General features: G+C 48.0%; 1 protein-coding gene across 7 annotated transcripts; it reads left to right on the top strand.

Annotated features, from left to right (window-relative positions):
• Nucleotides 1-2,329: 2,329 nt before the first annotated feature.
• On the top strand, nt 2,330-18,781 carry LOC143218634 (uncharacterized). 7 transcript variants are annotated; one of them, XM_076443957.1, is made up of 9 exons: nt 2,332-2,812; nt 4,483-4,844; nt 7,274-7,406; nt 14,990-15,583; nt 15,869-16,073; nt 16,633-16,681; nt 16,749-16,827; nt 16,930-17,058; nt 17,465-18,781. In XM_076443957.1, exons 2-9 carry the CDS (start codon nt 4,785-4,787, stop codon nt 17,626-17,628), a joined length of 1,413 nt encoding a protein of 470 aa, XP_076300072.1. In that variant the 5' UTR covers nt 2,332-2,812; nt 4,483-4,784; the 3' UTR covers nt 17,629-18,781. The 7 variants fall into 7 exon arrangements, with proteins under 7 accessions (XP_076300068.1, XP_076300072.1, XP_076300070.1 ...); XM_076443955.1 differs by having other exon boundaries at nt 2,333-2,812; nt 16,900-17,058; XM_076443956.1 differs by having other exon boundaries at nt 2,335-2,812; nt 16,909-17,058.
• Nucleotides 18,782-19,311: the final 530 nt, after the last annotated feature.

Here is a 19,311-nt window from a genome sequence, read left to right as displayed (position 1 = left end):
TCGTCAACCCCACTGTACTGCCTACGCTCTACAATTTTTTCCTGGCCTCTAGAATCGTTTTCTGGGTCCCGCAATTTTTTTCTTGGCTTCTACAACCTTTCTCTAGGCTCAACAATATTTTCTGGGCCCTATAATCTTTTCCTAGGACTCACTATTTTCTCCTATGCTTTCCTAGGTCTGAAAATGTCTCCATAAGTTCTACGATTTTTCCTTCTGCTCCACGATTTTTTCCTGGCCTCTAGAACCGTTTTCAGTGTCCCACAATTTTTTTCCTGACTTCTACAACCTTTCTCTAGGTTCCACAATTTTTTCCTGGGCCCTACAACCTTTTCCTAGGATCTACTATTTTCTCCTATGCTCTCCTAGGTCTAAAAATGTCTCCATGAGTTCTACGATTTTTCCTTCTGCTCCACAATTTTTTCTTGGCTTCTACAACCTTTCCCTAGGACCCACTATTTTCTCCTATGCTCTCCTGGGTCTGAAAATGTCTCCATAAGTTCTACGATTTTTCCTTCTGCTCCACAATTTTTTCCTGGCTTCTAGAACCGTTTTCTGGGTCCCACAATTTTTTTCCTGGCTTCTACAACCTTCCTCTAGGTTCCACAATTTTTTCCTGGGTCCTACAACCTTTTGCTAGGACCCACTATTTTCTCCTATGCTTTCCAAGATTTGAAAATGTCTCCATAAGTTCTACGATTTTTCCTTGTGCTCCACGATTTTCTTCTGGGTCTTGCAATCATTCATCCGGGTCCCAAACAATTCACGGGTTCCAGGTATGTTACGAGCATCGTTCCCAGTGTTTTATCGCAGAAAGCGACAAATTGGAGCACAGCTATCGACCTGCAATTGAGGGTTCACGGTATTACATGGAACGTAAAATTGTTTTTTTTTGTGCGAATCGCACGGCAACAGGGCGAAGTTGCAGTCTAATATCGAGAGCATAGATTTTCCAGATATTGTGTAAGGTTGCAGCGGTAAACGGAGGACGTCGCGTTCCCAGGGCAACAGTTCCCAGCGAGCAAGGACTCGGGAAGGAAGCGTCGACTGGGCCGGCGCGCGGAGGGTATGCAAGTCGATGCACCAGGTCGGTCCTTCGTCCAATCGATGAGCTTAATGTTCCGCAGTCTCCGCCCAAAGCATGGCGTCTACATTTCCTTCCCCTCTACTCTCCACCATGCGGGAACACGTCTCTCCCTCTGCCGTTCTCTACTCGGACGGGAATACATGCGATGGATCAATTAGCCGAATACGCCCTCGTCGATCCAGAAAAACCGAATTCCTCTTTAAAAACGACGAAAAAAGAAACCAGCACGGAATTCCAAAGCTTTCGCGGAGATTCTGCGATGAGAAATATCGAGCGGACCGATGGACAAATGAGGAAAGCCTTCCTTTCGATTGAAAAGAAAAAGGAGTTTGAATCGCAGAAGCTTTCGAGAGGGAACAAAGCTCGCAGTTGAACGTTTTTCGTTCAGTCTCGTTCTCGATGGACTGCCCCGCAGTATTGATCCGGATGGACACGTGCGCGTCGATTAAAAGTCATGGTTGCGCGTTACAGGGGCAGCGCAGTGGAATCGGTCGACCTGCGGACAGACGTAATTCAGGCCACTCGATGCGATGGCGAAACGGGGCTCACCTGGATTCATCGACGTTCCTCACCGCGTTTCGTGGCCTTAATTCCCGCTCGATCGTTCCAGGTAATGATTATCGCGCAGAATAATCGTTGCCTAACGTTCCCGCGATTTCCCAACGGTCACCTGAGCTCGCTTACATAATCCTTGCGTCGTTTTGCACCGGTGCGGTACCACGATCGACTGACCTACAAAACCATCCCTAACCGCCAGTCGAGACCAGTTCCAGATTTTTCTGCTGTGTCCCAACACCTCGCTCGACCTGCAAAATTCGCGTCACTGTTAATTCGCAAAACGTGCAGGTCCGAATTCGCGAGCACCTTACACGAACTGAATCATTTTTAAAAGTTATTTGCTCGCCTGCTTCGCAAGTATCTGGAGCTATTCGTTTAGCCCTCGCAGTGTTTACAGCATTTACAGTACTTACAACATTTATTGAAAGAACGAGTGAGCTTAAACTATGTATTATAAATTGTAAACCGAGTCCATTTCTGGGCTGCGAAGTTGAAATAAATAGAACAGTAAGTTCAAGCTACTTTTGCTGAGCCCGGGGCCCAGTGGGAAGACCAGAGGGCCCGCAAAAGCTCCGGAAGCCTGTACTCGTTCGGTTAAGCGACATTTCCGCGGAAAGTCTTGCGAGAGCAGCTCGAAGTTGGTCGCCGGGGACACGATCGGAGGTTTCGGTCGGGCAGTTTTCGGTCGAGAGGCAGAAGAGGCGGAGAGCCAGCAGAGAGCCGCGAACCAGAAGAGTAGGAGGGCGTCGATAAGTTGGCCGGCTCTCTCGAGCAGCGTAACTCCGCCTCCGCGCGCCTCCACCCACTCCGAATCGCTCGCTAGCTGGCTCGAAACGGTCTCAATCAGTCTCAATCTTGGCTGGTTTTCCTCTAACGACGCGTGTTCCTCGAGGTCTCCGCTCGTTCCTCGCGATCATCGATCATCGGGTGTCCTGGAGTCGAAGACAAAGGCGTTACCGCGATATCTGGATGCCTAAGTGATCCTCACACTCTCTTTGTTCCTCGTGCCTGGAATTCTAAGCTGCTGCGAACTGCGAAGCTGCTTTCCCGAAGAGATTAACACCTCAAGGATCAACGGTCCTCCGCGAGGATCCATTTTGCAAAGTGCTGTTCCATCAAGTGCCGAGACTGAGCTGAAATCCGCCAGGAACCATCGGCAACGTTGCACAGGTATTGCCTTCAGAGATTTCAAGCTAAAGATCCTCTTCTTGCGCTGGTCCTTTGTCTCTTTGTCTCTGAAAGAGAATCGTGTAATTAGTATTCAGTTTCTAAATTAATTGCAATTGTACGTAGGAACGTACAGTGGTCCGAATAAGTTATTATACGCAATAATATAATTCGTTGAATTTAATTTGTATTCTTCGTCAATGGACCAAGCTGTAATTCTTGATCCTGTTCTTGATTTCTCCCCGAGATTGATTCGGAGGTTCCTCGATCTAAAACAAAAGACTTTGTTAGTTCGAGGAGATTTTTGGACCATTTTTCTTGAATGTTCTTGAAATTCAGGTCCGTCGGCACTTTGTCCCACGTTTCTCCATAAGATTTGTCCGTAGCAACCGGAATTAGAAATTAGCCGTTCGAAAACATGCTGCGTCGAGAAAATAAGATATGTAGGGTCGCGAACGAGTCTGTTCATGAATGAAGATGGTTTACTATATCGTAGCCGGAACAAAAATAAAAAGAGGAGAGAGGCGCGCTGCGATTTTGTGTATTATTTAAATATCTAGAAGGCTGGGTCGCTGGCGAGTTTGTAAACTTCGTTCGGCGATTCTGCGAACCCGAGACGCGGTGTTTACTAAACAACGAGATAAATGGCTCCTTCCTCCTGCCGCGAACAAGATAGCGAGTTTTCTTAATTACGTCAAAAGAACGGCCGGGTTGTCGGTTCCAATGGCAACGATTAATTAATTCCAGTATCTGCGCCGCGACTGATAGTTCATTCGAATCACTGGTTGCTCGAAATTCTAATCAAAACTTCGTCTAATGTAAGTCACAGAATTCTTCAAGGTGCTTATACATAGTTCGATCAATTAATTGTAAATTATTCTAATTACCTGTTAGACCAGTCCTTGTTACATTTTATTTATTTTTAAGCAACCTGCTTCATCTAAAATTCACAGTGACTCCAATTCAGACTCCGGACTTTTAAAAATGATATATTGCACTTACACATTTGAAGACACAAATACATATATTATAAAATCCGCGCGATCGAAAACGCGCCTAACGCTACCTATCGAGCCGAGGATCTCGGCCGGCATAAATAATTTCTCGTTAATAGACCGGGCCCCCGATCGCCTAACATTAGTGGCAGCTAATGGGCAGAAGGCCCAGAAATAGCTGTGTTTGACGGGCCGCTTACGCGTGCTCACCCTCGCTCAATTGTCGAAATTTACGAGAGATATTCTCTGGAGGATTCTCTGTCGGCGGCCGCCGGAAGTCTCAACGACTCCGCCGGGATCGGGTCCCTTTTCCATCGTTCTCTCGCACGGCTAAAGTGTTCAGCTGTTGCTCGCTCGTCATCGATCCCTCACGGTGTCAAACTCGGTGATTCTCTCGCTCTCGAGGTCGCTCCGACAACCTCCGGGTCGAATCTTCTTCGGAAAAGCATCCTCTGATCTGGATCCGGGGTGTCTTTCTGGACGCGTTCGTTCTCGCAGCTCGGGGCCCTAAAAGTCAATCAAATTGTCATTGAACAGTCCTACAACTGAGCTGAATTCTTGGTTCATCAAATTTCCTAAAGGTGAAACTAGAATTTAGCTCGGTGCTTGTGCAAAGATTTGAATTGGCAAAGTGGAAAATCGAATCGTCCTCTAATTGAATACATTTTTCTATTCCAGATCGTCCAGAGAGAGAGAGAGAGAGAGAGAGGGTACAGCGTTCCCGTTTGTTAACCGTTCCGACGTTGAGCGTTTGTTTCTGTGCGACGATACCAGTTCCTGAAGATGTAAGACCAATCGTCGCAGCTGTGCGTTACCTGGCGACAGTGCTGAACAGTGAACCGGATCGATTCTAATCGTCCTGGTAAAATATCGCAAAAAGTGTGAGTGTTCTGAAAGAGCGGTAGCTGGATCGTCGGAGCCGAGGGAAGCCGAGGGATATCGATCAGTGTTGTGTAAATGCCGCTTCGAGCGACGGTTTTATGAATCACGAAGGCCTGGAGAAGACGAGGATGGTGTCGCACGTTATTCCAGTTGCAGGGGTGAGTCTGAACACTTGCCGACCCTGGACCTTCGATGATCAACCCTTTGCCATCAACCCATTTCACACGATGAAAAGTTCAATGAAATTAAATCGCAAGCGGGGTTCGGACATCGTCGATCTCGCCACGTATCAACAGCGAAACAGAAGCCGCGATTTGTCTGAATTTTCCCGGTTTTTCGTGTCTCTCGCCGCGAATCGCGTCCGTCGCTCGCCGAACACCCGATAAAACGTGACTCGCGACGCTTATCGTCGCGCGGAGCGAACCGGCCATGAAAAAAAAGGAAACGAGAAAAAGCGCGGGTCGCGACCTCGAAAATTTCGCAATAAATCCGATTCTGCGTCTACTGCGTCACGGCCGATTCCGAGCGCGTTCTCACAGCGATCTCTGCCCGTGGTTTCGATCGATGCGGGTATCGGTGACTTGTTCGGCTTATGAATGAACGAACCAGAGATTCAGTGTCGAAGGTGTTCGGTTGCTCGCCGAAAAATCGATAGGATCTCGCGTTACGTTCATGCATCACCAGCTGAACCTGCACCGTTCGTGGCTGGTCTAGCTCGCTGTAAAATGGCTATGGTACCTCTGGAACATCTTTTACGGTGTAACTAGTTTGCTATAAAGTTGCCACGGTCGCTGTCAAGTGGCTGGAGATTAGCGCTAGATATAATCAAATTCTTTATAAAATCACTTTGGCCCCTTTACAGTGACTGCGTTCTCATTTGCAGTGCAGCGAATTTGCTATAAAGTCGCCACGGTCGCTGTAAACTAACTCTAGATGAAACAAGTTCGCCATAAAATGGTTCTGGCCCCCCTACGCTCTACATTGACCGCGCTATCTCTCAAGGTGCTAATCCGCCATAAAATGATTTTAGAACCAAGTGTTCATTAACAAGTCGATAAGACACGCGTCGTCGATCCGTCGTAGCTGTTGCACGTCGGTGTGTCCGCACCGTTGAATACACTCTGAAGGATTTCGTCGTCGACTTCTTCTTCTTCTCCTCCGCCTACTTGTTTTTCTTGTTGATTCTCGTGGAGAGTTCAAAGCTAGCGTTGAGATAGGATCGGGCTTAATTTAATGGCTGTCCTGTTGAATTAACGAGCCGGCCACGTGTTCCCGAAAGCTCCTTCGAGGACGTTCTTCAGTGTCAGCCTGTTGATGCAGTTCTGCGGTCGGTCGTGCGAACGGCGCGGTGGTCCGAGCTCGTTGCACTCTCTGCCGCGCTTCTGGAATTCAGATTCAGGATTTGGATGCTTCACCGGTCGGTCAGTGACACGTCCCTTCAGCATTTCTCTTTTTTCTTCGGCTTTCGAAGTCACTTCGAAGTTCTTCGATCCCTACAAGAAAAATCGTTATTATAAAATAAAAGTTAGAAGATTAATCTCTCAACCGCCACACTCCGTACAGTAACGTTAAACTTATTCACAAACGTGGACAAGTAATTCCGTCTGTCATTCCGTGGGAGTCAGGCCACTCGAAGTGTCAAATTGAATAGAACAGGACTTAAATTACTTAGAACTCTGTTATGGATGATTTTTAAGTCTTGGAGGCGCCAGACAATTGGTCTCCGAAGGTTCCTCAGCGTATTCGAGACGATTGCAATTTCAGAGATATCGTTCGATCAAGAAAACGCGTCGCGGAGGGGGCGAAACGGATTTCTCGGGTTGACCGGTTGTTCCGCGTGAAGTACACAGACGAAAACTAGACGTCGTAAAGCCGGATCGCGAATTAACGATCTAGAGAGATCGTAAGTTTCGCCTGGCATAATACGATGTCACAACACCGGCCCGGTGTTTGTAAGCTTCCGGCGACGGCACTTCAAACATCGCGAGCTCCGAGCCAGAAGACTCTTTGGCTTGGTCCACCAACCACTTCGGATGGTGGCTCTGGTTCGTTCACCTTTCTTCGTCAACGCCGGTGTTCCTCTTCTGTGACCCTCGTCAGGAATCGCCCGAACAGAAACCGATTACGATAAGGAATTCGCTTAGCGGGGGCGTCAGTGGTCTTCAGCATCCACCTGGTTCTGCAACAAATTTTATACGAGTACACAGAATATTTATGCGATCGAATATAGGATTGTGAAAGCATCGGAAGATGTACAGAGTACCATTTCTGCCATTACATCGTCGTCAGTGTATCGAACTCATTGAAAGTCGAAGTGCACTCCAATTTCATAGCTCTGGTTCATTATTAGTCCTTTGCACTCGAAGATCACTCTGTGCCGCCACTATAAAAATTCAAAATATTTTCTACGTTGTTGCATTTGTTCGTATCTAATCAAAATTGAGTATATGAAATTGAAAATTGTTCAAAATTGTTTCTATTTCAATGAAAATATTCCGAATCGGCAGAAACGTTCGATTTCGGAGCTGAAGTAGCTTCGAGTGCAGAATGTGAGTAGATCGCGGATTGATCGTGGGAATTCTTTCAGGAGCTGCAGCAGGGTAATGGTGGGTTGGAGGTGATGGGTTTGTGCGGTATGCGGGACTCTCTTCATGCCCTGAAGATCAAGGAGGAGCCTTTTCAGGTGTCTCCGCCGTCTCCTCTGCCTTCTCTTCATCAAGGTAAGCTTCTGTTCTCTTTCCTTCGAATCTACGAACAGCAGAAGAGAGACCACGGGTTGAATCTCGTCGAGGAGACCGACAGCTCCGAAAATTCGTTTGACGTCACGCGATCAGGATCTCGCCACCGTCACGACACGAACCAATGATTCCTTGGTGTTTTCGTGGTGGCCGAATACATAGCCGCGCGTTCTAATAATACAAAACTGTTCTCGCGGCGGCCGACAGGCCGGAGGGGAACGCGCGGCAGAACAGATGAAAAGAGAGACTGTGAAACGCGCGCGCGAGGGATGGCGGGGGCGGGTCGTCGCCAGAGAAAAACGAAGCTGAAGAACGGGGAAAGAAAGTGGCGTCGAATGGGGGAGAGAGAGAGAGAGAGAGAGGCAGCCAGAGAATGATATACCGCGGGAGGCTGCGTCCTGATCTTTCCACGCGTCGTTTAGTTACATTCGCTGCCGCGATTATGCTTCTCCAGGGGTTGTCACTGACTCGTCTTCGACGGCGAGCCTCGTTCCCGATGAAAACCACCCGGATCGGGTGTCCCTCGGTTTTCGTAATCCTCGGGGCTGTAATCAACTCCGATTTTTGTAATTATAGCGTTACAACAGCTAGCCTGCTTCTGCATTATCTCAGTGCAATGGTTCGTGCTCTATTCCTTGTGTTTTAATAGGAAATCGGACAGGAGCTTTCGCACTGGTCTAACACTATTCATTTGTGTTGATATTTCAAAGTCGGCAATGTTTCTTTTGTGTTTGCTTGTGGCGACAATGCTTGATTGATGGCACTCTCTCTCTCTCTGTGTGCTTCTTGGCTATACAATACGATATAACTAATATGTATATTGTAAGACAAGCAAACTTTTAAAAGCCAATCCTTCCGTCGATTAAATTAAGAATTGAAAACGACGAAAGGAAACATGGTCCACCGATCGGAGATTGATCGAAGAGATTGGTACCGAAACAGGAGAGTGCGTTATCGTGTATACACCAAGCCGCAGAGTAACATTCACAGAGCGGAGATAGCAACCGGACGAAAGGGAGGCAGTTGCTCGCTCGCTTGCACGGTCTCGTATTACCAGATTTTCTTATTCGCTAATCGCTGAACGGCCGCTGAATCGCAGATACCACCGGCACCGGACACAATTAATCCGGCCGGCCGGTGCGTAACCCTAGAACGCCTCTATCGATATCTGTGTACCCCCCATAAAAAATCTGGCGACACTGTCCCCCCAACGGAATGCTAACGGACATCGGTGCCCGAGCAACTTCAACTTCAGTGCACTCGATCATAACTTATAATCTCAATAATACTGGTCTCAGGATTGCTCAATCCTTTGCAGTTCAGTCTCCAAAGAAACAAATTCAGTTAGGGCTTCGACAGTGTTCCAATTCGCGCTTCACGCGATCCGACTTTCAGCCAACAATGTAGCGATTAGAGCAAAACTGGACAGCCGCGGAAACTGAAGAGCTAGAGCTCTGCTTTCCGAAGACAGGCTACAGCGAAGTTCCATCTGGTGTTTCCAGCGAAGCGCTGTTTCCAAAAGGAAATTCGCATAGGAACGATAGGAGGCAGGGTCGAAATTCTTTGCAGGAGCAACAAGAGTGACCGAGTCTCGTGTTTTCGAAATCGGCGGTTCGGAGTGCTCTCCGGGCGAGAGTTATGGTCGCTAATCCGGGAAGGCTCGCCGGGATTCAACCAACCGGGTCTCTGATATATCGGCCAACGACAACGCCATCCTCCGCGGTTAGGAGGATTCTCCTCCTTTTAAAAACGAGAGAGAGAGAGAGAGAGCGCCCACCGAATCGTATTTATACGTTCGCGTGCCTCGGTCCCCGGGGACTTTAAAGGCTTCGCCTCCGATGGCTCTCGAGTGTGTATATGGCGGTCACGGTTCGCGGTCCACATTCGCGTCATAGTTCGCACAGCCGCTTAGCCGCCGGCCGCGATTTATCGGCCGAACAACCCGCCTTCGCGATAAGCCTAACGCGAAACACAGCCGGACACGTTTAATTATAGATCCCGGGGATTATCGAGCGAAATTCTGCCCTAATCGCGTCTATTGCACGGCGGCGTCTAATCTGCCTGTTTCAGCGTCTTCGACGGCCCGCGTTTGTCCTCTTCGTCTTCCACAGCACTCGTCCCTCCGACGTTTCAAGTAGTTCTTTCCAATTAATCGTAGCATCTGAAAGAATCGCGATTAAACGCGATTAAAATGTTCTCGATATTCAGCTGAATAACAAACCTGATATCTGCAGTCCAGTTATTAGACCTTCCTGAAGAGGTAGAGATTCGAAACAGGTCCTGCAAGGACACCGCGTCAGTCGAGTTTTGGGTTGTTGGTTTAGGTGGTCACAGAGGGACTGTACGTCGAAAATCATTCCAGGGTGTTCGGAATGGTCCCGCGAGAAGAGAATGACGGAGCGAGTCGCGCGTCACTCTCGAAGATATCGTGACCCTGCTTATTTATGCTGAAATCAGGCCGTGGATGTAATCGTCGCGTTAAAATAGATCTCTAGTAAACAAGGGCACCGCTTCGCACTAATCTCTAGCTGGTAAGATAAAGCAGTCGTGGACCACCGGAGTCATTGAGGACGTGTCGTGATTCGCGGGTCCCCTGAACGGTCTGCAACCCTTCCAACTCGGAGAACAGGGGAAACGGTTCCCTGACCTAACGCTAGACCGTCTTCGGGGGGCCCTCGTGATCAAAGGACGTGTCTGCTGCACTCCTGTCGAGTCAGATCGTTTCGAGAGTTTCGGACATTTCCATAGAAATTTTTCGAGCGGGGCGAGGATGAAAATATTTTTGAAAAGCAGACTTTCTCGACCGGGGCCCCCGCGACTAATTACGTCGCAGTGGCCCCGATAAACGCGACGATAACAGGACGACGGGCTCTTCGACGCGAAACGATAGAGGCGGGAACAGAGGAGATCCGCGATAAAGCGGATGGCGACGAACCAAGCGCCGAGGAAACGGTCGGGCCCCCTGTTCTAATTATCGCCTATCGTCCCTCGTTAGGTAATGCCCGCGATTTCTGTTTTTGGATCGTTCTTCTCGTTTGCAAAACATCGCCCCGGTTATAGTAAACACGATAACGCACTCGCCGCGATAAGGAGCAAACACGGTGAGAGGCATTTCTTGCACGGGTTACTTCGACGAACCTGTTACGGGTCTATGGTTCGCGCTAGAACCACCGTACGTAAATCTATTCGTGCTCGTATTACACGAAAAACAGTTACGGTCTAGATCTCCGGGGTCTTGTAATTTTTGATTTAATCATTTTAGAGATTTTACTGGTTCTGGCGATTCTACTAGCGATCCTCTATCGAGGGTTGGTAGCGTTCAATCATCGTGTCAATAACCAGAATTTTCCGCGATGTTCGACGATGCTGCACTTCGTGTGAAGTTTTAAAAAGAAATACCCGGTTATTGACAGAACGGCGTTTTAAGTGAATTACTTTGTCGAAACACCTTGTGACTCTGGACGAATTCGAGGAACGTTCGGGAACGCTGTCCCGTCGGTGTAGAAGCGCAATTGCATCCGCACTTCCGGTGTCGGTGAAGAACGAGGAGCAGAAAACGACGCTGTGGCGACGTTGACGAGAGAGGTCGAGATACCAGCCGACGATTGGCTCACAACGAAGATACCGATGCGCTATCGTCGCTCGGATGACCCTCTGTGCCCCTTGCCTCGAGTTTCTCTTTTATCCTCGTACCTTCCCCCTCGTTCCTCCCCTCGTCATCTTACTCCTCGCGTGTTCTAGGGACGCGATTCGCTTTTTTCTTCGTCTTCTTCTTCTTCTCGTCCTGATACGCAGTATCTTTCGCTTCTCCGGTCGAGCTGCGGACGAGCTTGTTTCTTCGGACAGTTTCACCTACGGTCCGCGAAAAGAAACAACAGCCGAATGATTCTCTCGAAACAAAAGCAAAGATGTATGTATCGGTATAATCTTTCCTCGCTTCTAATGCTCACGGTTGCTCTTCGTGGAATTTGATCCTTTGACCTGCGGAGCTTCGCTGCAACGTTAACGACGGGATCGCGAACATGCTCCAGGGAAACAGTATACAGGGGTGGCACGTGTTCTTCTTTCTCTCCCCAAATTGGAGTCGCTGATCAGCCGACGGATCATTAGCTCCACGCGTGTCCCGATCTTCTGACTTATCCTACGTAACAGTTAATTATAAGTGCCTTTTTGCACACGCTATCTTTTATAGCGAACTTGTAATTGGACTGAAGATTTTGTGCATCTATGACGCAATTACAAATTATGTACTCCAGGATAACTTGAAAATATGCATTTTGGGCTGTGGACAGATAGATTGGACCTTTAAGAATCGCAATCGATCACTTCTGAACTCCTCATTGCGATGTTGAAGCGCCAGTTTGCATAGAAAAAACCACCACACTCTCGCACGAGCACGCGGGCACTCTTAAGGGGTAACACGCCCGATTTTGAACCCTAAAAATATACACGGCCCACCCTGCACAGCAGTCGAGTATATGTTTTGGCGATGTGTGTGCGGTACTGTGGTCGTTCATTGTTAAAACATCAACGACGCACCTCGTACGATGTCAAACAGTTTATAAACATGTACGGGGTGTTTCGCGTTTAGTAGAACAGCCGGGGCTACGTTCTGGGGGAAACAAAATTTGCGGATTCGCAGGTGGACGTTTCGACTGTCCGTCTCTTGCCCGGTGTTTCTACTTCGCGGATAGACTGTAAGTTGCGTTATCAGCGAAGGGACTATTGGATAGCTAAAAATCGCCGCAGCAAAGTCGATCCCCTAGCCGAAGGCCGTTGTCATCGTGGTCGTTGTCGCGACGCATTGAGAAACCGTGGCATTCGCATTCCTGAAATGCTGCGAGTGCCGCGGGGAATCCATCCGGCGCCGATCAGCGAAATCCTATACGCCAATGAGATCACGGCTGCGAATCGCAGACTACCCCTTCGTCCCGGTGCGAACGCGTACTTTTCTTCGACTTGACCTCTCGACAGTGCACTTTGCAGACATCCCTGACCCTAAAACCCAAGAAATTGTACGTTAGCGTGATCCAACCGTTCTCCAATTTCTCCTAAATAGACGCAGCTCATTCGACACCGAACAGTTCTCAACCTACTGACCCTATTGGCTACGCGGTTCTCCGTATTTCGAATTTGCAAGACTCGCGAAACGTTCGCGGAATATCGACAACGGTCATCGCAATCCTGCGACCGTCGAAGGCCAACTTTCGCAAGTCTAATTATGTCACTGTTTCCCGTATCAGCCGAGCGCTGCATTTTTTCGACTGTTACGAAACGCTGTTACAGCTTCGAAACAAGGGCGCGATACGTCTTGGAATTTCCAGTCACTGCAATTCTTCGCAGATACCTGCTCGATTGTTCCACTTTTCCTCTACAATCCTTTTATAGGTCCTACAACTTGTCTCGAGTGCTCTATAATTTTTTAATAGCCAATACAGCATTTTTATAGGCGCTAGAATTGTTTTATAGGACCTACAATTTTTTTTCTCTAGACTCTGCAACTTCTTCATAGATTAAGATTCATATCTTACAATTTTTAAGAACTCGCCTTTGTTCCACGTTTTAAACGGAGTCTGTCAAGAAGTTTCAGAACTCTTTCGATCTCTGCCCGCCGGGTGATCGATAGCGGACATTCTATGTATATCTTGCGCGAGCGTCCCGGGGAATTTTCCTCACACGATAAGTGTTTTTCATCAGTCGATCGTCGATCGAATCGAAACAAGGGATCCCGTGACGAGAGCAGATGCGGCCTCGTAGGTGTCGCGTAGCAAGGATCTCCGGTTGCAGTCAGGTGTGTTGGCGAGGCGCGACGTTTGACGTTATCGCGATCTCGCGTTGCTTGTTTTAGCACCGTGGATCCACGTACCGAGGACGTGCATGTACGACACGCTGGACTAGCTGGTCTATCATCGTTCTCTTCCTCTTCATCGGTCGATACCGCTCGTTCGAATGTGGACTCGCGTAATCTGTAAACGTAGCCATCCCACGTTGACAGTTGCAACGAATTCTCCGGCAACAATTTTAGGTGAATTCTTGCGTTTTAGAAATGTGCATGTGTATACTATAAATGCGAGTCGATTTCGTGAGCCGAATAAATGTCTGTTTTCGTTTCTGTTTCCTCTTCGCGGACCAAGCATGTTCGAAACAGTTTCTCCATTATCTTGAGCGAGGCAGAGAGAAGTGTCTCTGCACAGTAGCAACGATTTACCCGTAATATCGTGTTTCCGTTTTGGAAACGGTTGCTCCGTTCTTCCAACTGTGAAACCATACGCAGCCTGGAGGTTTCCCGTGGCGCGGTACATTATGCCTCAAATATAATGTTCTCGAATTTGTGTTCGATGCATCGGGTCTGCAGGAAACAAGACTCGACCGGGTCCGACAGATCTGGAAGCATTCGAGGTGAAATGATTTTTCCGAAAACGATAGACGTATACGCCGCGTAGAAAAAAAGCTCTCTAAATCTCTGATAAATACACACGTCTGTCCGCTTCCCTTTTGTTCCGCCCTCGCCCCGGTTCGCAGAGTTCTCCACCCTCTGTTCCGAGCGCTCGCGCGCGCGCGCGAGTGTTATCGGTGTCCGATTACGTTCAGTTCCAGTTACACGTGCCGTGGGGCACACTCGGAGTCATGCACGCACGCATGATACTCCTTTCCGAGTACGTGCCTCCTTGTTTCACGGCGATTCCAAACGCGTACACCGAGAGCTGCTAATCAGAACCTGCTGGCGTACACTAGAAACCTGAAAATAAATCAAGCTGTCAGTCCAAATTTCGGAGTAATTATCTAAAGACCGGTGAAACCTCTGTTCTCTTCAGGGACAACTGACCTGATACAAGTGAACAGTTTTTAATTCTATATCTCCATTTTCATTCTATGTAATCTTTTCTACATCGTGGCACATCAAATTGAACCTGTTTCCTCATAGAACAGTTGAGCTTTTCACAATTTACAGAATACAGACGACTTTGATAATATGTAAAATGTTTGTGGCAATTTTTACTGGCGTCTCGGAGTCGCCATGTCGAGTGCAAACGGTTAATAGATAAGGTAACAACTAGACTGCGGATCTTTATGCAAAATAAAAATTTTCTTCTTCAATTGCAAGACACAGGAACGCTATAAAAATTTCTTTTCAACCTTAACAAGTAGTAATTAATCTAGTAATAACACATTGCTAATCAACGTAGCCATGTTAGGATTCCACCAACAGAGTGTCCACTCGCTTCTGACTCGTACTCCTATCTAGGAGTCCTAGAGCAACCTGCGGAATGACTTCATCTTGCGCTACGATTCCTCCAAGCCGACGGACACGTCGAGCTTATCGCGTCTCGGGTATCCTGCGGAGGGGTCGTCAGGGGGGTCCGGATTCCTTTCAAAGATCCGATTGTTTCACGGTGCCGGGATTTCTCGGAACCTGGTGTGCGGTGGTGTCGATCGAGCGGCCATTGTCCACGTTCCCGGAGCTTGCGTTCAACTCGAATCACCTTGCGTGTCGCGTAGATAGGATCCTCCACAGCGCGTACAGTCCGGTATGTTCAGGAGAGGCTTTTGTACGTGCATTTCAGTGAGCAGCTTCGTGTCGGAGATGCAGAATGGTTGCGTGGGTCCGTCGGCGAAGGATCTGGACGCCACGGTGAGCCTGGAGAGATGTCTGGCGTCGCATCACGGTTCCCTGAGCCATCATCACTCCCATCATAGCCTGCACAGTCCCTCCTCGACCTTGTCGAAGCACTCGACCGGCTCTGCACATCATCATCTGGACGAGAAGGGCTCCTCGCCGACCGGGGCCCTGCACAGCACCAGCAACAGCAATCCCTCGACCCCATCGGCACCGTCTAGCAACGGTGTGCCCACCACCGTGGCCAATGGGAACGCCACGGGGTCCGCCAGCAGAACCGAGAACGGCAGCAACGATTCCACGAGCAAGAAACCGCCGTTCAGCTACGTGGCCCTAATCGCGATGGCGATACAGGAGAGCCCACAGAAAAGGGCAACCCTGAAACAGATCTACGAGTACATCACCACCAGATTCCCCTACTACCAGCAGAACAAGAAGGGCTGGCAGAACTCCATCAGGCACAACCTGTCCCTCAACGAGTGCTTCATCAAGATCGCCCGCGACAGCGGCACTGACGGCAAGGGCAACTTCTGGGGCGTAGGTCAGTCCCTGCGCGGACCCTTTGATCGTTCACAGTGGCCCATTAGAAAGACTATACACAAATTAACACGTCCGCGACCAGCATTTCTTTCGGATTGTCCTATTCTAGTTATTGAATATTGAATGAGAAGTGTGCCGGCCGCTTTGTGGTATACAAAATATGTACATGGCCCTGGTCGCGCATGTGTTAAACGGTACATAAATATGGCCCTCCATGTTGGACATGTATTGTTCATGGAACGCGGTGGGCCCTACCGAGTAACGATGCCGGACCCTTTTTGCGCAGACCCCCAGTATTCGGATATGTTCGAGAACGGCAACTACAGGCGGCGTAGACGCATGAAACGGCCCTCCAGGAACACTCCTTATTACAAGCCGCCCTTCTACGGCGAGCCCTTCTCGACCACGCATGTCCATCTCGGACCCAGAAGCCTGTTCGGTCACTCGCCACCTTCGTACGCACCGTCCACCTACACAAGATACGACACTGGGTACGGCGTTACGTTTGATTCACTGTTCATTTTCCAGTGGTACAGGGTATAGCTACCAGTTACCGGATATTTAGCGACGACTTGAAAAGTCTTTTATTAATCTGAAGGCATTTTGTAATTTTTTTTGCATTATTTGTGGCAAACGATTGAGTATCAAGCTTTCTTCTGTATCGTCAAATTTTTCTCGACGACCTTGTTAAAAGGCAAACGAGACATTAACGAAGTTTTATTCCGAAGTTTTGGTCCTATTTATCGGACACAAGAAATTTGCGATAACTAGATTGCGGATCTTTATGCAAAATAAGCATCGATTATCTATATTATATTATCTATGTATATTGACAGCTTCATAAATAAATGTATAAAGATCCGCAGTCTATTTGATAACAGATTAATTAATTAATTTTTTAAATTCTTCACTTCATGCTACTTTTATTAATTTCTAAAGAGCTTGTTTTGTGTCCGATAACCGGGTGGGGCATGATAACTGGTACCTTTACCCTACTTACTGCCACATCGCTTTACCAGACTTGTTCTGAATTTGTCCGAATCATTCCAGCGCCTGGAGCCTGCAACAGTCCCAGCTCTCCTACGGACATTGCCAAACGGTAAGTTTCTGAACAAGCCTCACCCGTGAGCAGTTCGTTAACGATAGAAACTTATTGTTACCCGCAGCTACAGCCACAATTGCAGCCGGTGCAGTCGATGCAGATACCAACGATGAACGGCTACGGTCAACTTGGCACCTCCCTAAGTGAGTCTCTCCTCCAGACAGCACCCAATCCCGCTCCTTGTCCCCGTCGAAAAGCTGGACGACCAAGCAAAGCGTTTCAAGGCAATTACCTGGATGTTCCAGGTGGAACAGCGAGTTCTCCAGGAGCTATGGGCGGCAGCTCCTTCGGCAGTGGCTTCACCACCTGCGCCAGGAGACACGAGGCTGCCCTCTCCACCGAGACCATGTCTGCCCGGTGTTATTGGCCTGAAAGTAGTTATTATATTCATTCTAATACCTCTTACAATTCACATTCGGCTTAGGATAACTTCCGGTTACGTTGTAAAACATTTTCGACAATTTTTTCCATTTGCATATTAGCGGCAGTTTCCTAACATTAGGTTGGAGAGAGAGTTCTGTCGTATTTTAAAGAAAACATTTGAATGAACTCGAATTTGAATGAATGATCTAATCTCCATTATTTGTAACAACTTGTTGCCATCTTTCAGGTAACCTGTAGATTCTTCTTTCCCAATGACTCACCAGCAACATGTGTTTTCGATTCACAAACAAAATTACAAAATAATTAAATAAATATTTGCTTATTTAAAATACGAGATAACGTTCCCTCCAACCTAATAGTTCCTGACTAACAAACCTTTCTGTTTGTTCGTTCCAGTGGTGAACGTGAAGGAGGAGCCAGGTAGCGTCGCGGTGTCGACCTCAGGCGTGACTGGCGTCGGTGTGTCCTCGGCAATGATGGGATCCAGCCCGACGACCGGGGTTTCCACGACAGGCTTCGCTCCCATGGAGTTCCAGACGCGGTCCAAGTGTTTCATGTGAACGGAACGCGACTCAGATTTCTGTCCAGGTCGCGAGGACTCGATCCAAGGCCAACCGATAACCGACGGACTTTAAACGGAGAACAGCCTCCGGGGAAAGAGAGAGTCCGTTCGATATTCGCCGATAGTTCCACGAGAGACACCGGGGAAGAAGCCGATGCTGAAGAGACCAAGGAGAAATGTGACGCGGTCCCTGCCACTACATAGACCTCTGTCTTCAGTGTTTCCGACTGCTACACAGTATTCGATATTTAATGGACAATGTTCGTTCGTTCAACGAGAACCAGCTATGCGTTAATTGTTAGCGATTGTAGTCTAAGCGCGGCAATATTTCTACATTATACACTGCCGTCCGTAAGTCAGGGGACACCGCCGTTCGCTCTGAACAGAGTTTTTACTTAACTCGGATAATTATACATTTCTTCCGATCTAGAATATTTCCTTATGATTTTTTCTGATACTTAAATGTTCAGTAAGTGTTTAGATACCGACATGTTTGGTACAGCAATCTTCAGTGACGTCTCAGAGTCACCGTCTGCATCATTTGCAAGAGACAGAAGCCGAATAAGAATGTATTTCTTCCTGTAGCAATTCTGATAAGTTATTAAATTCCTCTGATCGTTTTAATACTTCACATTCGCTGTTTAATTACGATATTCGTGGTAGACATAGAAATTTGAGACATCGATCGTACGAAAAGATTGGAAGCACCGTAAATTAAGACTGAATCGTTGTAAAGAATTGCGAGAAGTATAACGAAACGTTTAACAAGCTCATCGATGTCCCGTGATTCATGGACGAGTGTGTATGTCTACATATTAAGTACGTAGAAGCCAACAGTGGCCGACAGACAATGCACGTCTCTGCGCGTTTATTTCTGCTAATTTTCTTCGTTTCCGTTCGCGCAAAGTTTCGCGCGGTCTGTTCGACCGTTGTGTCCGTCTCTCGAGATAATATGCTACAGACGTCTCGAGAACTCGATGTACATAATCTATCCGATCTTGAGTGTATACACGATGCGGGTTCCATTTCCAAGACGTGTGATTGGCCCCCAATTCCTTCAGATTGTAAGAATCCGAGAATAATCCGGCAGCTAACGATCCTGTAATTGCAACACAGAACAAGGAAATAAATCGGAATTATTTATCGTCTATTGTAAGGAGAACGTTGATCATTTACCTTGACTTTCAGAGTGTATTCTCATCCCTCTCATTGTAAAGCTGTGACCACACCGAAGCAACCTTTCGTAGCCTTCTTCTTTTTCTTATAACATTTTAGGAAACGCAACACATCCTTCTATAAATTATTATCGAAAAGAAGATAATTTTGCTCGATATGTTGGTTTTCCCAAGATCTCTACGGTCAGCGCGAAAGGGAAGGGGTTTCGACCCAGTTCCTGCAGCGGAAAGGGGTTCCTGCATTCAGAGTATCCGGCGCGTAAGAATGAAAAGTAGCCATTGGTCGCGCGGACGGTAAGCAAAACGGTGGATGTTTGCGAAAACCTGGATGTTTTGCAAACACGGCCCGGCAGTGGCGGGCTTTAATATTCCCCGGTGAAAGAGAGGCGGCTGGCCGTGCGCGCCGCGTCAACACCGTGCGTGCATCAGAGCGCAGGAATAGCACGTGCACTTTATTTTTCGTTCTGGAAATCGATCGGGGGACACGTCGCTCGCTCAAAATAAAT

Source organism: Lasioglossum baleicum, chromosome 20 (genome assembly GCF_051020765.1).
Source record: "Lasioglossum baleicum chromosome 20, iyLasBale1, whole genome shotgun sequence".
In the NCBI taxonomy this organism is placed as follows: Eukaryota; Metazoa; Arthropoda; class Insecta; order Hymenoptera; family Halictidae; genus Lasioglossum; species Lasioglossum baleicum.
Note: the sequence above shows the minus strand (reverse complement) of the source record. Positions and strands in the feature narration are given on the sequence as shown.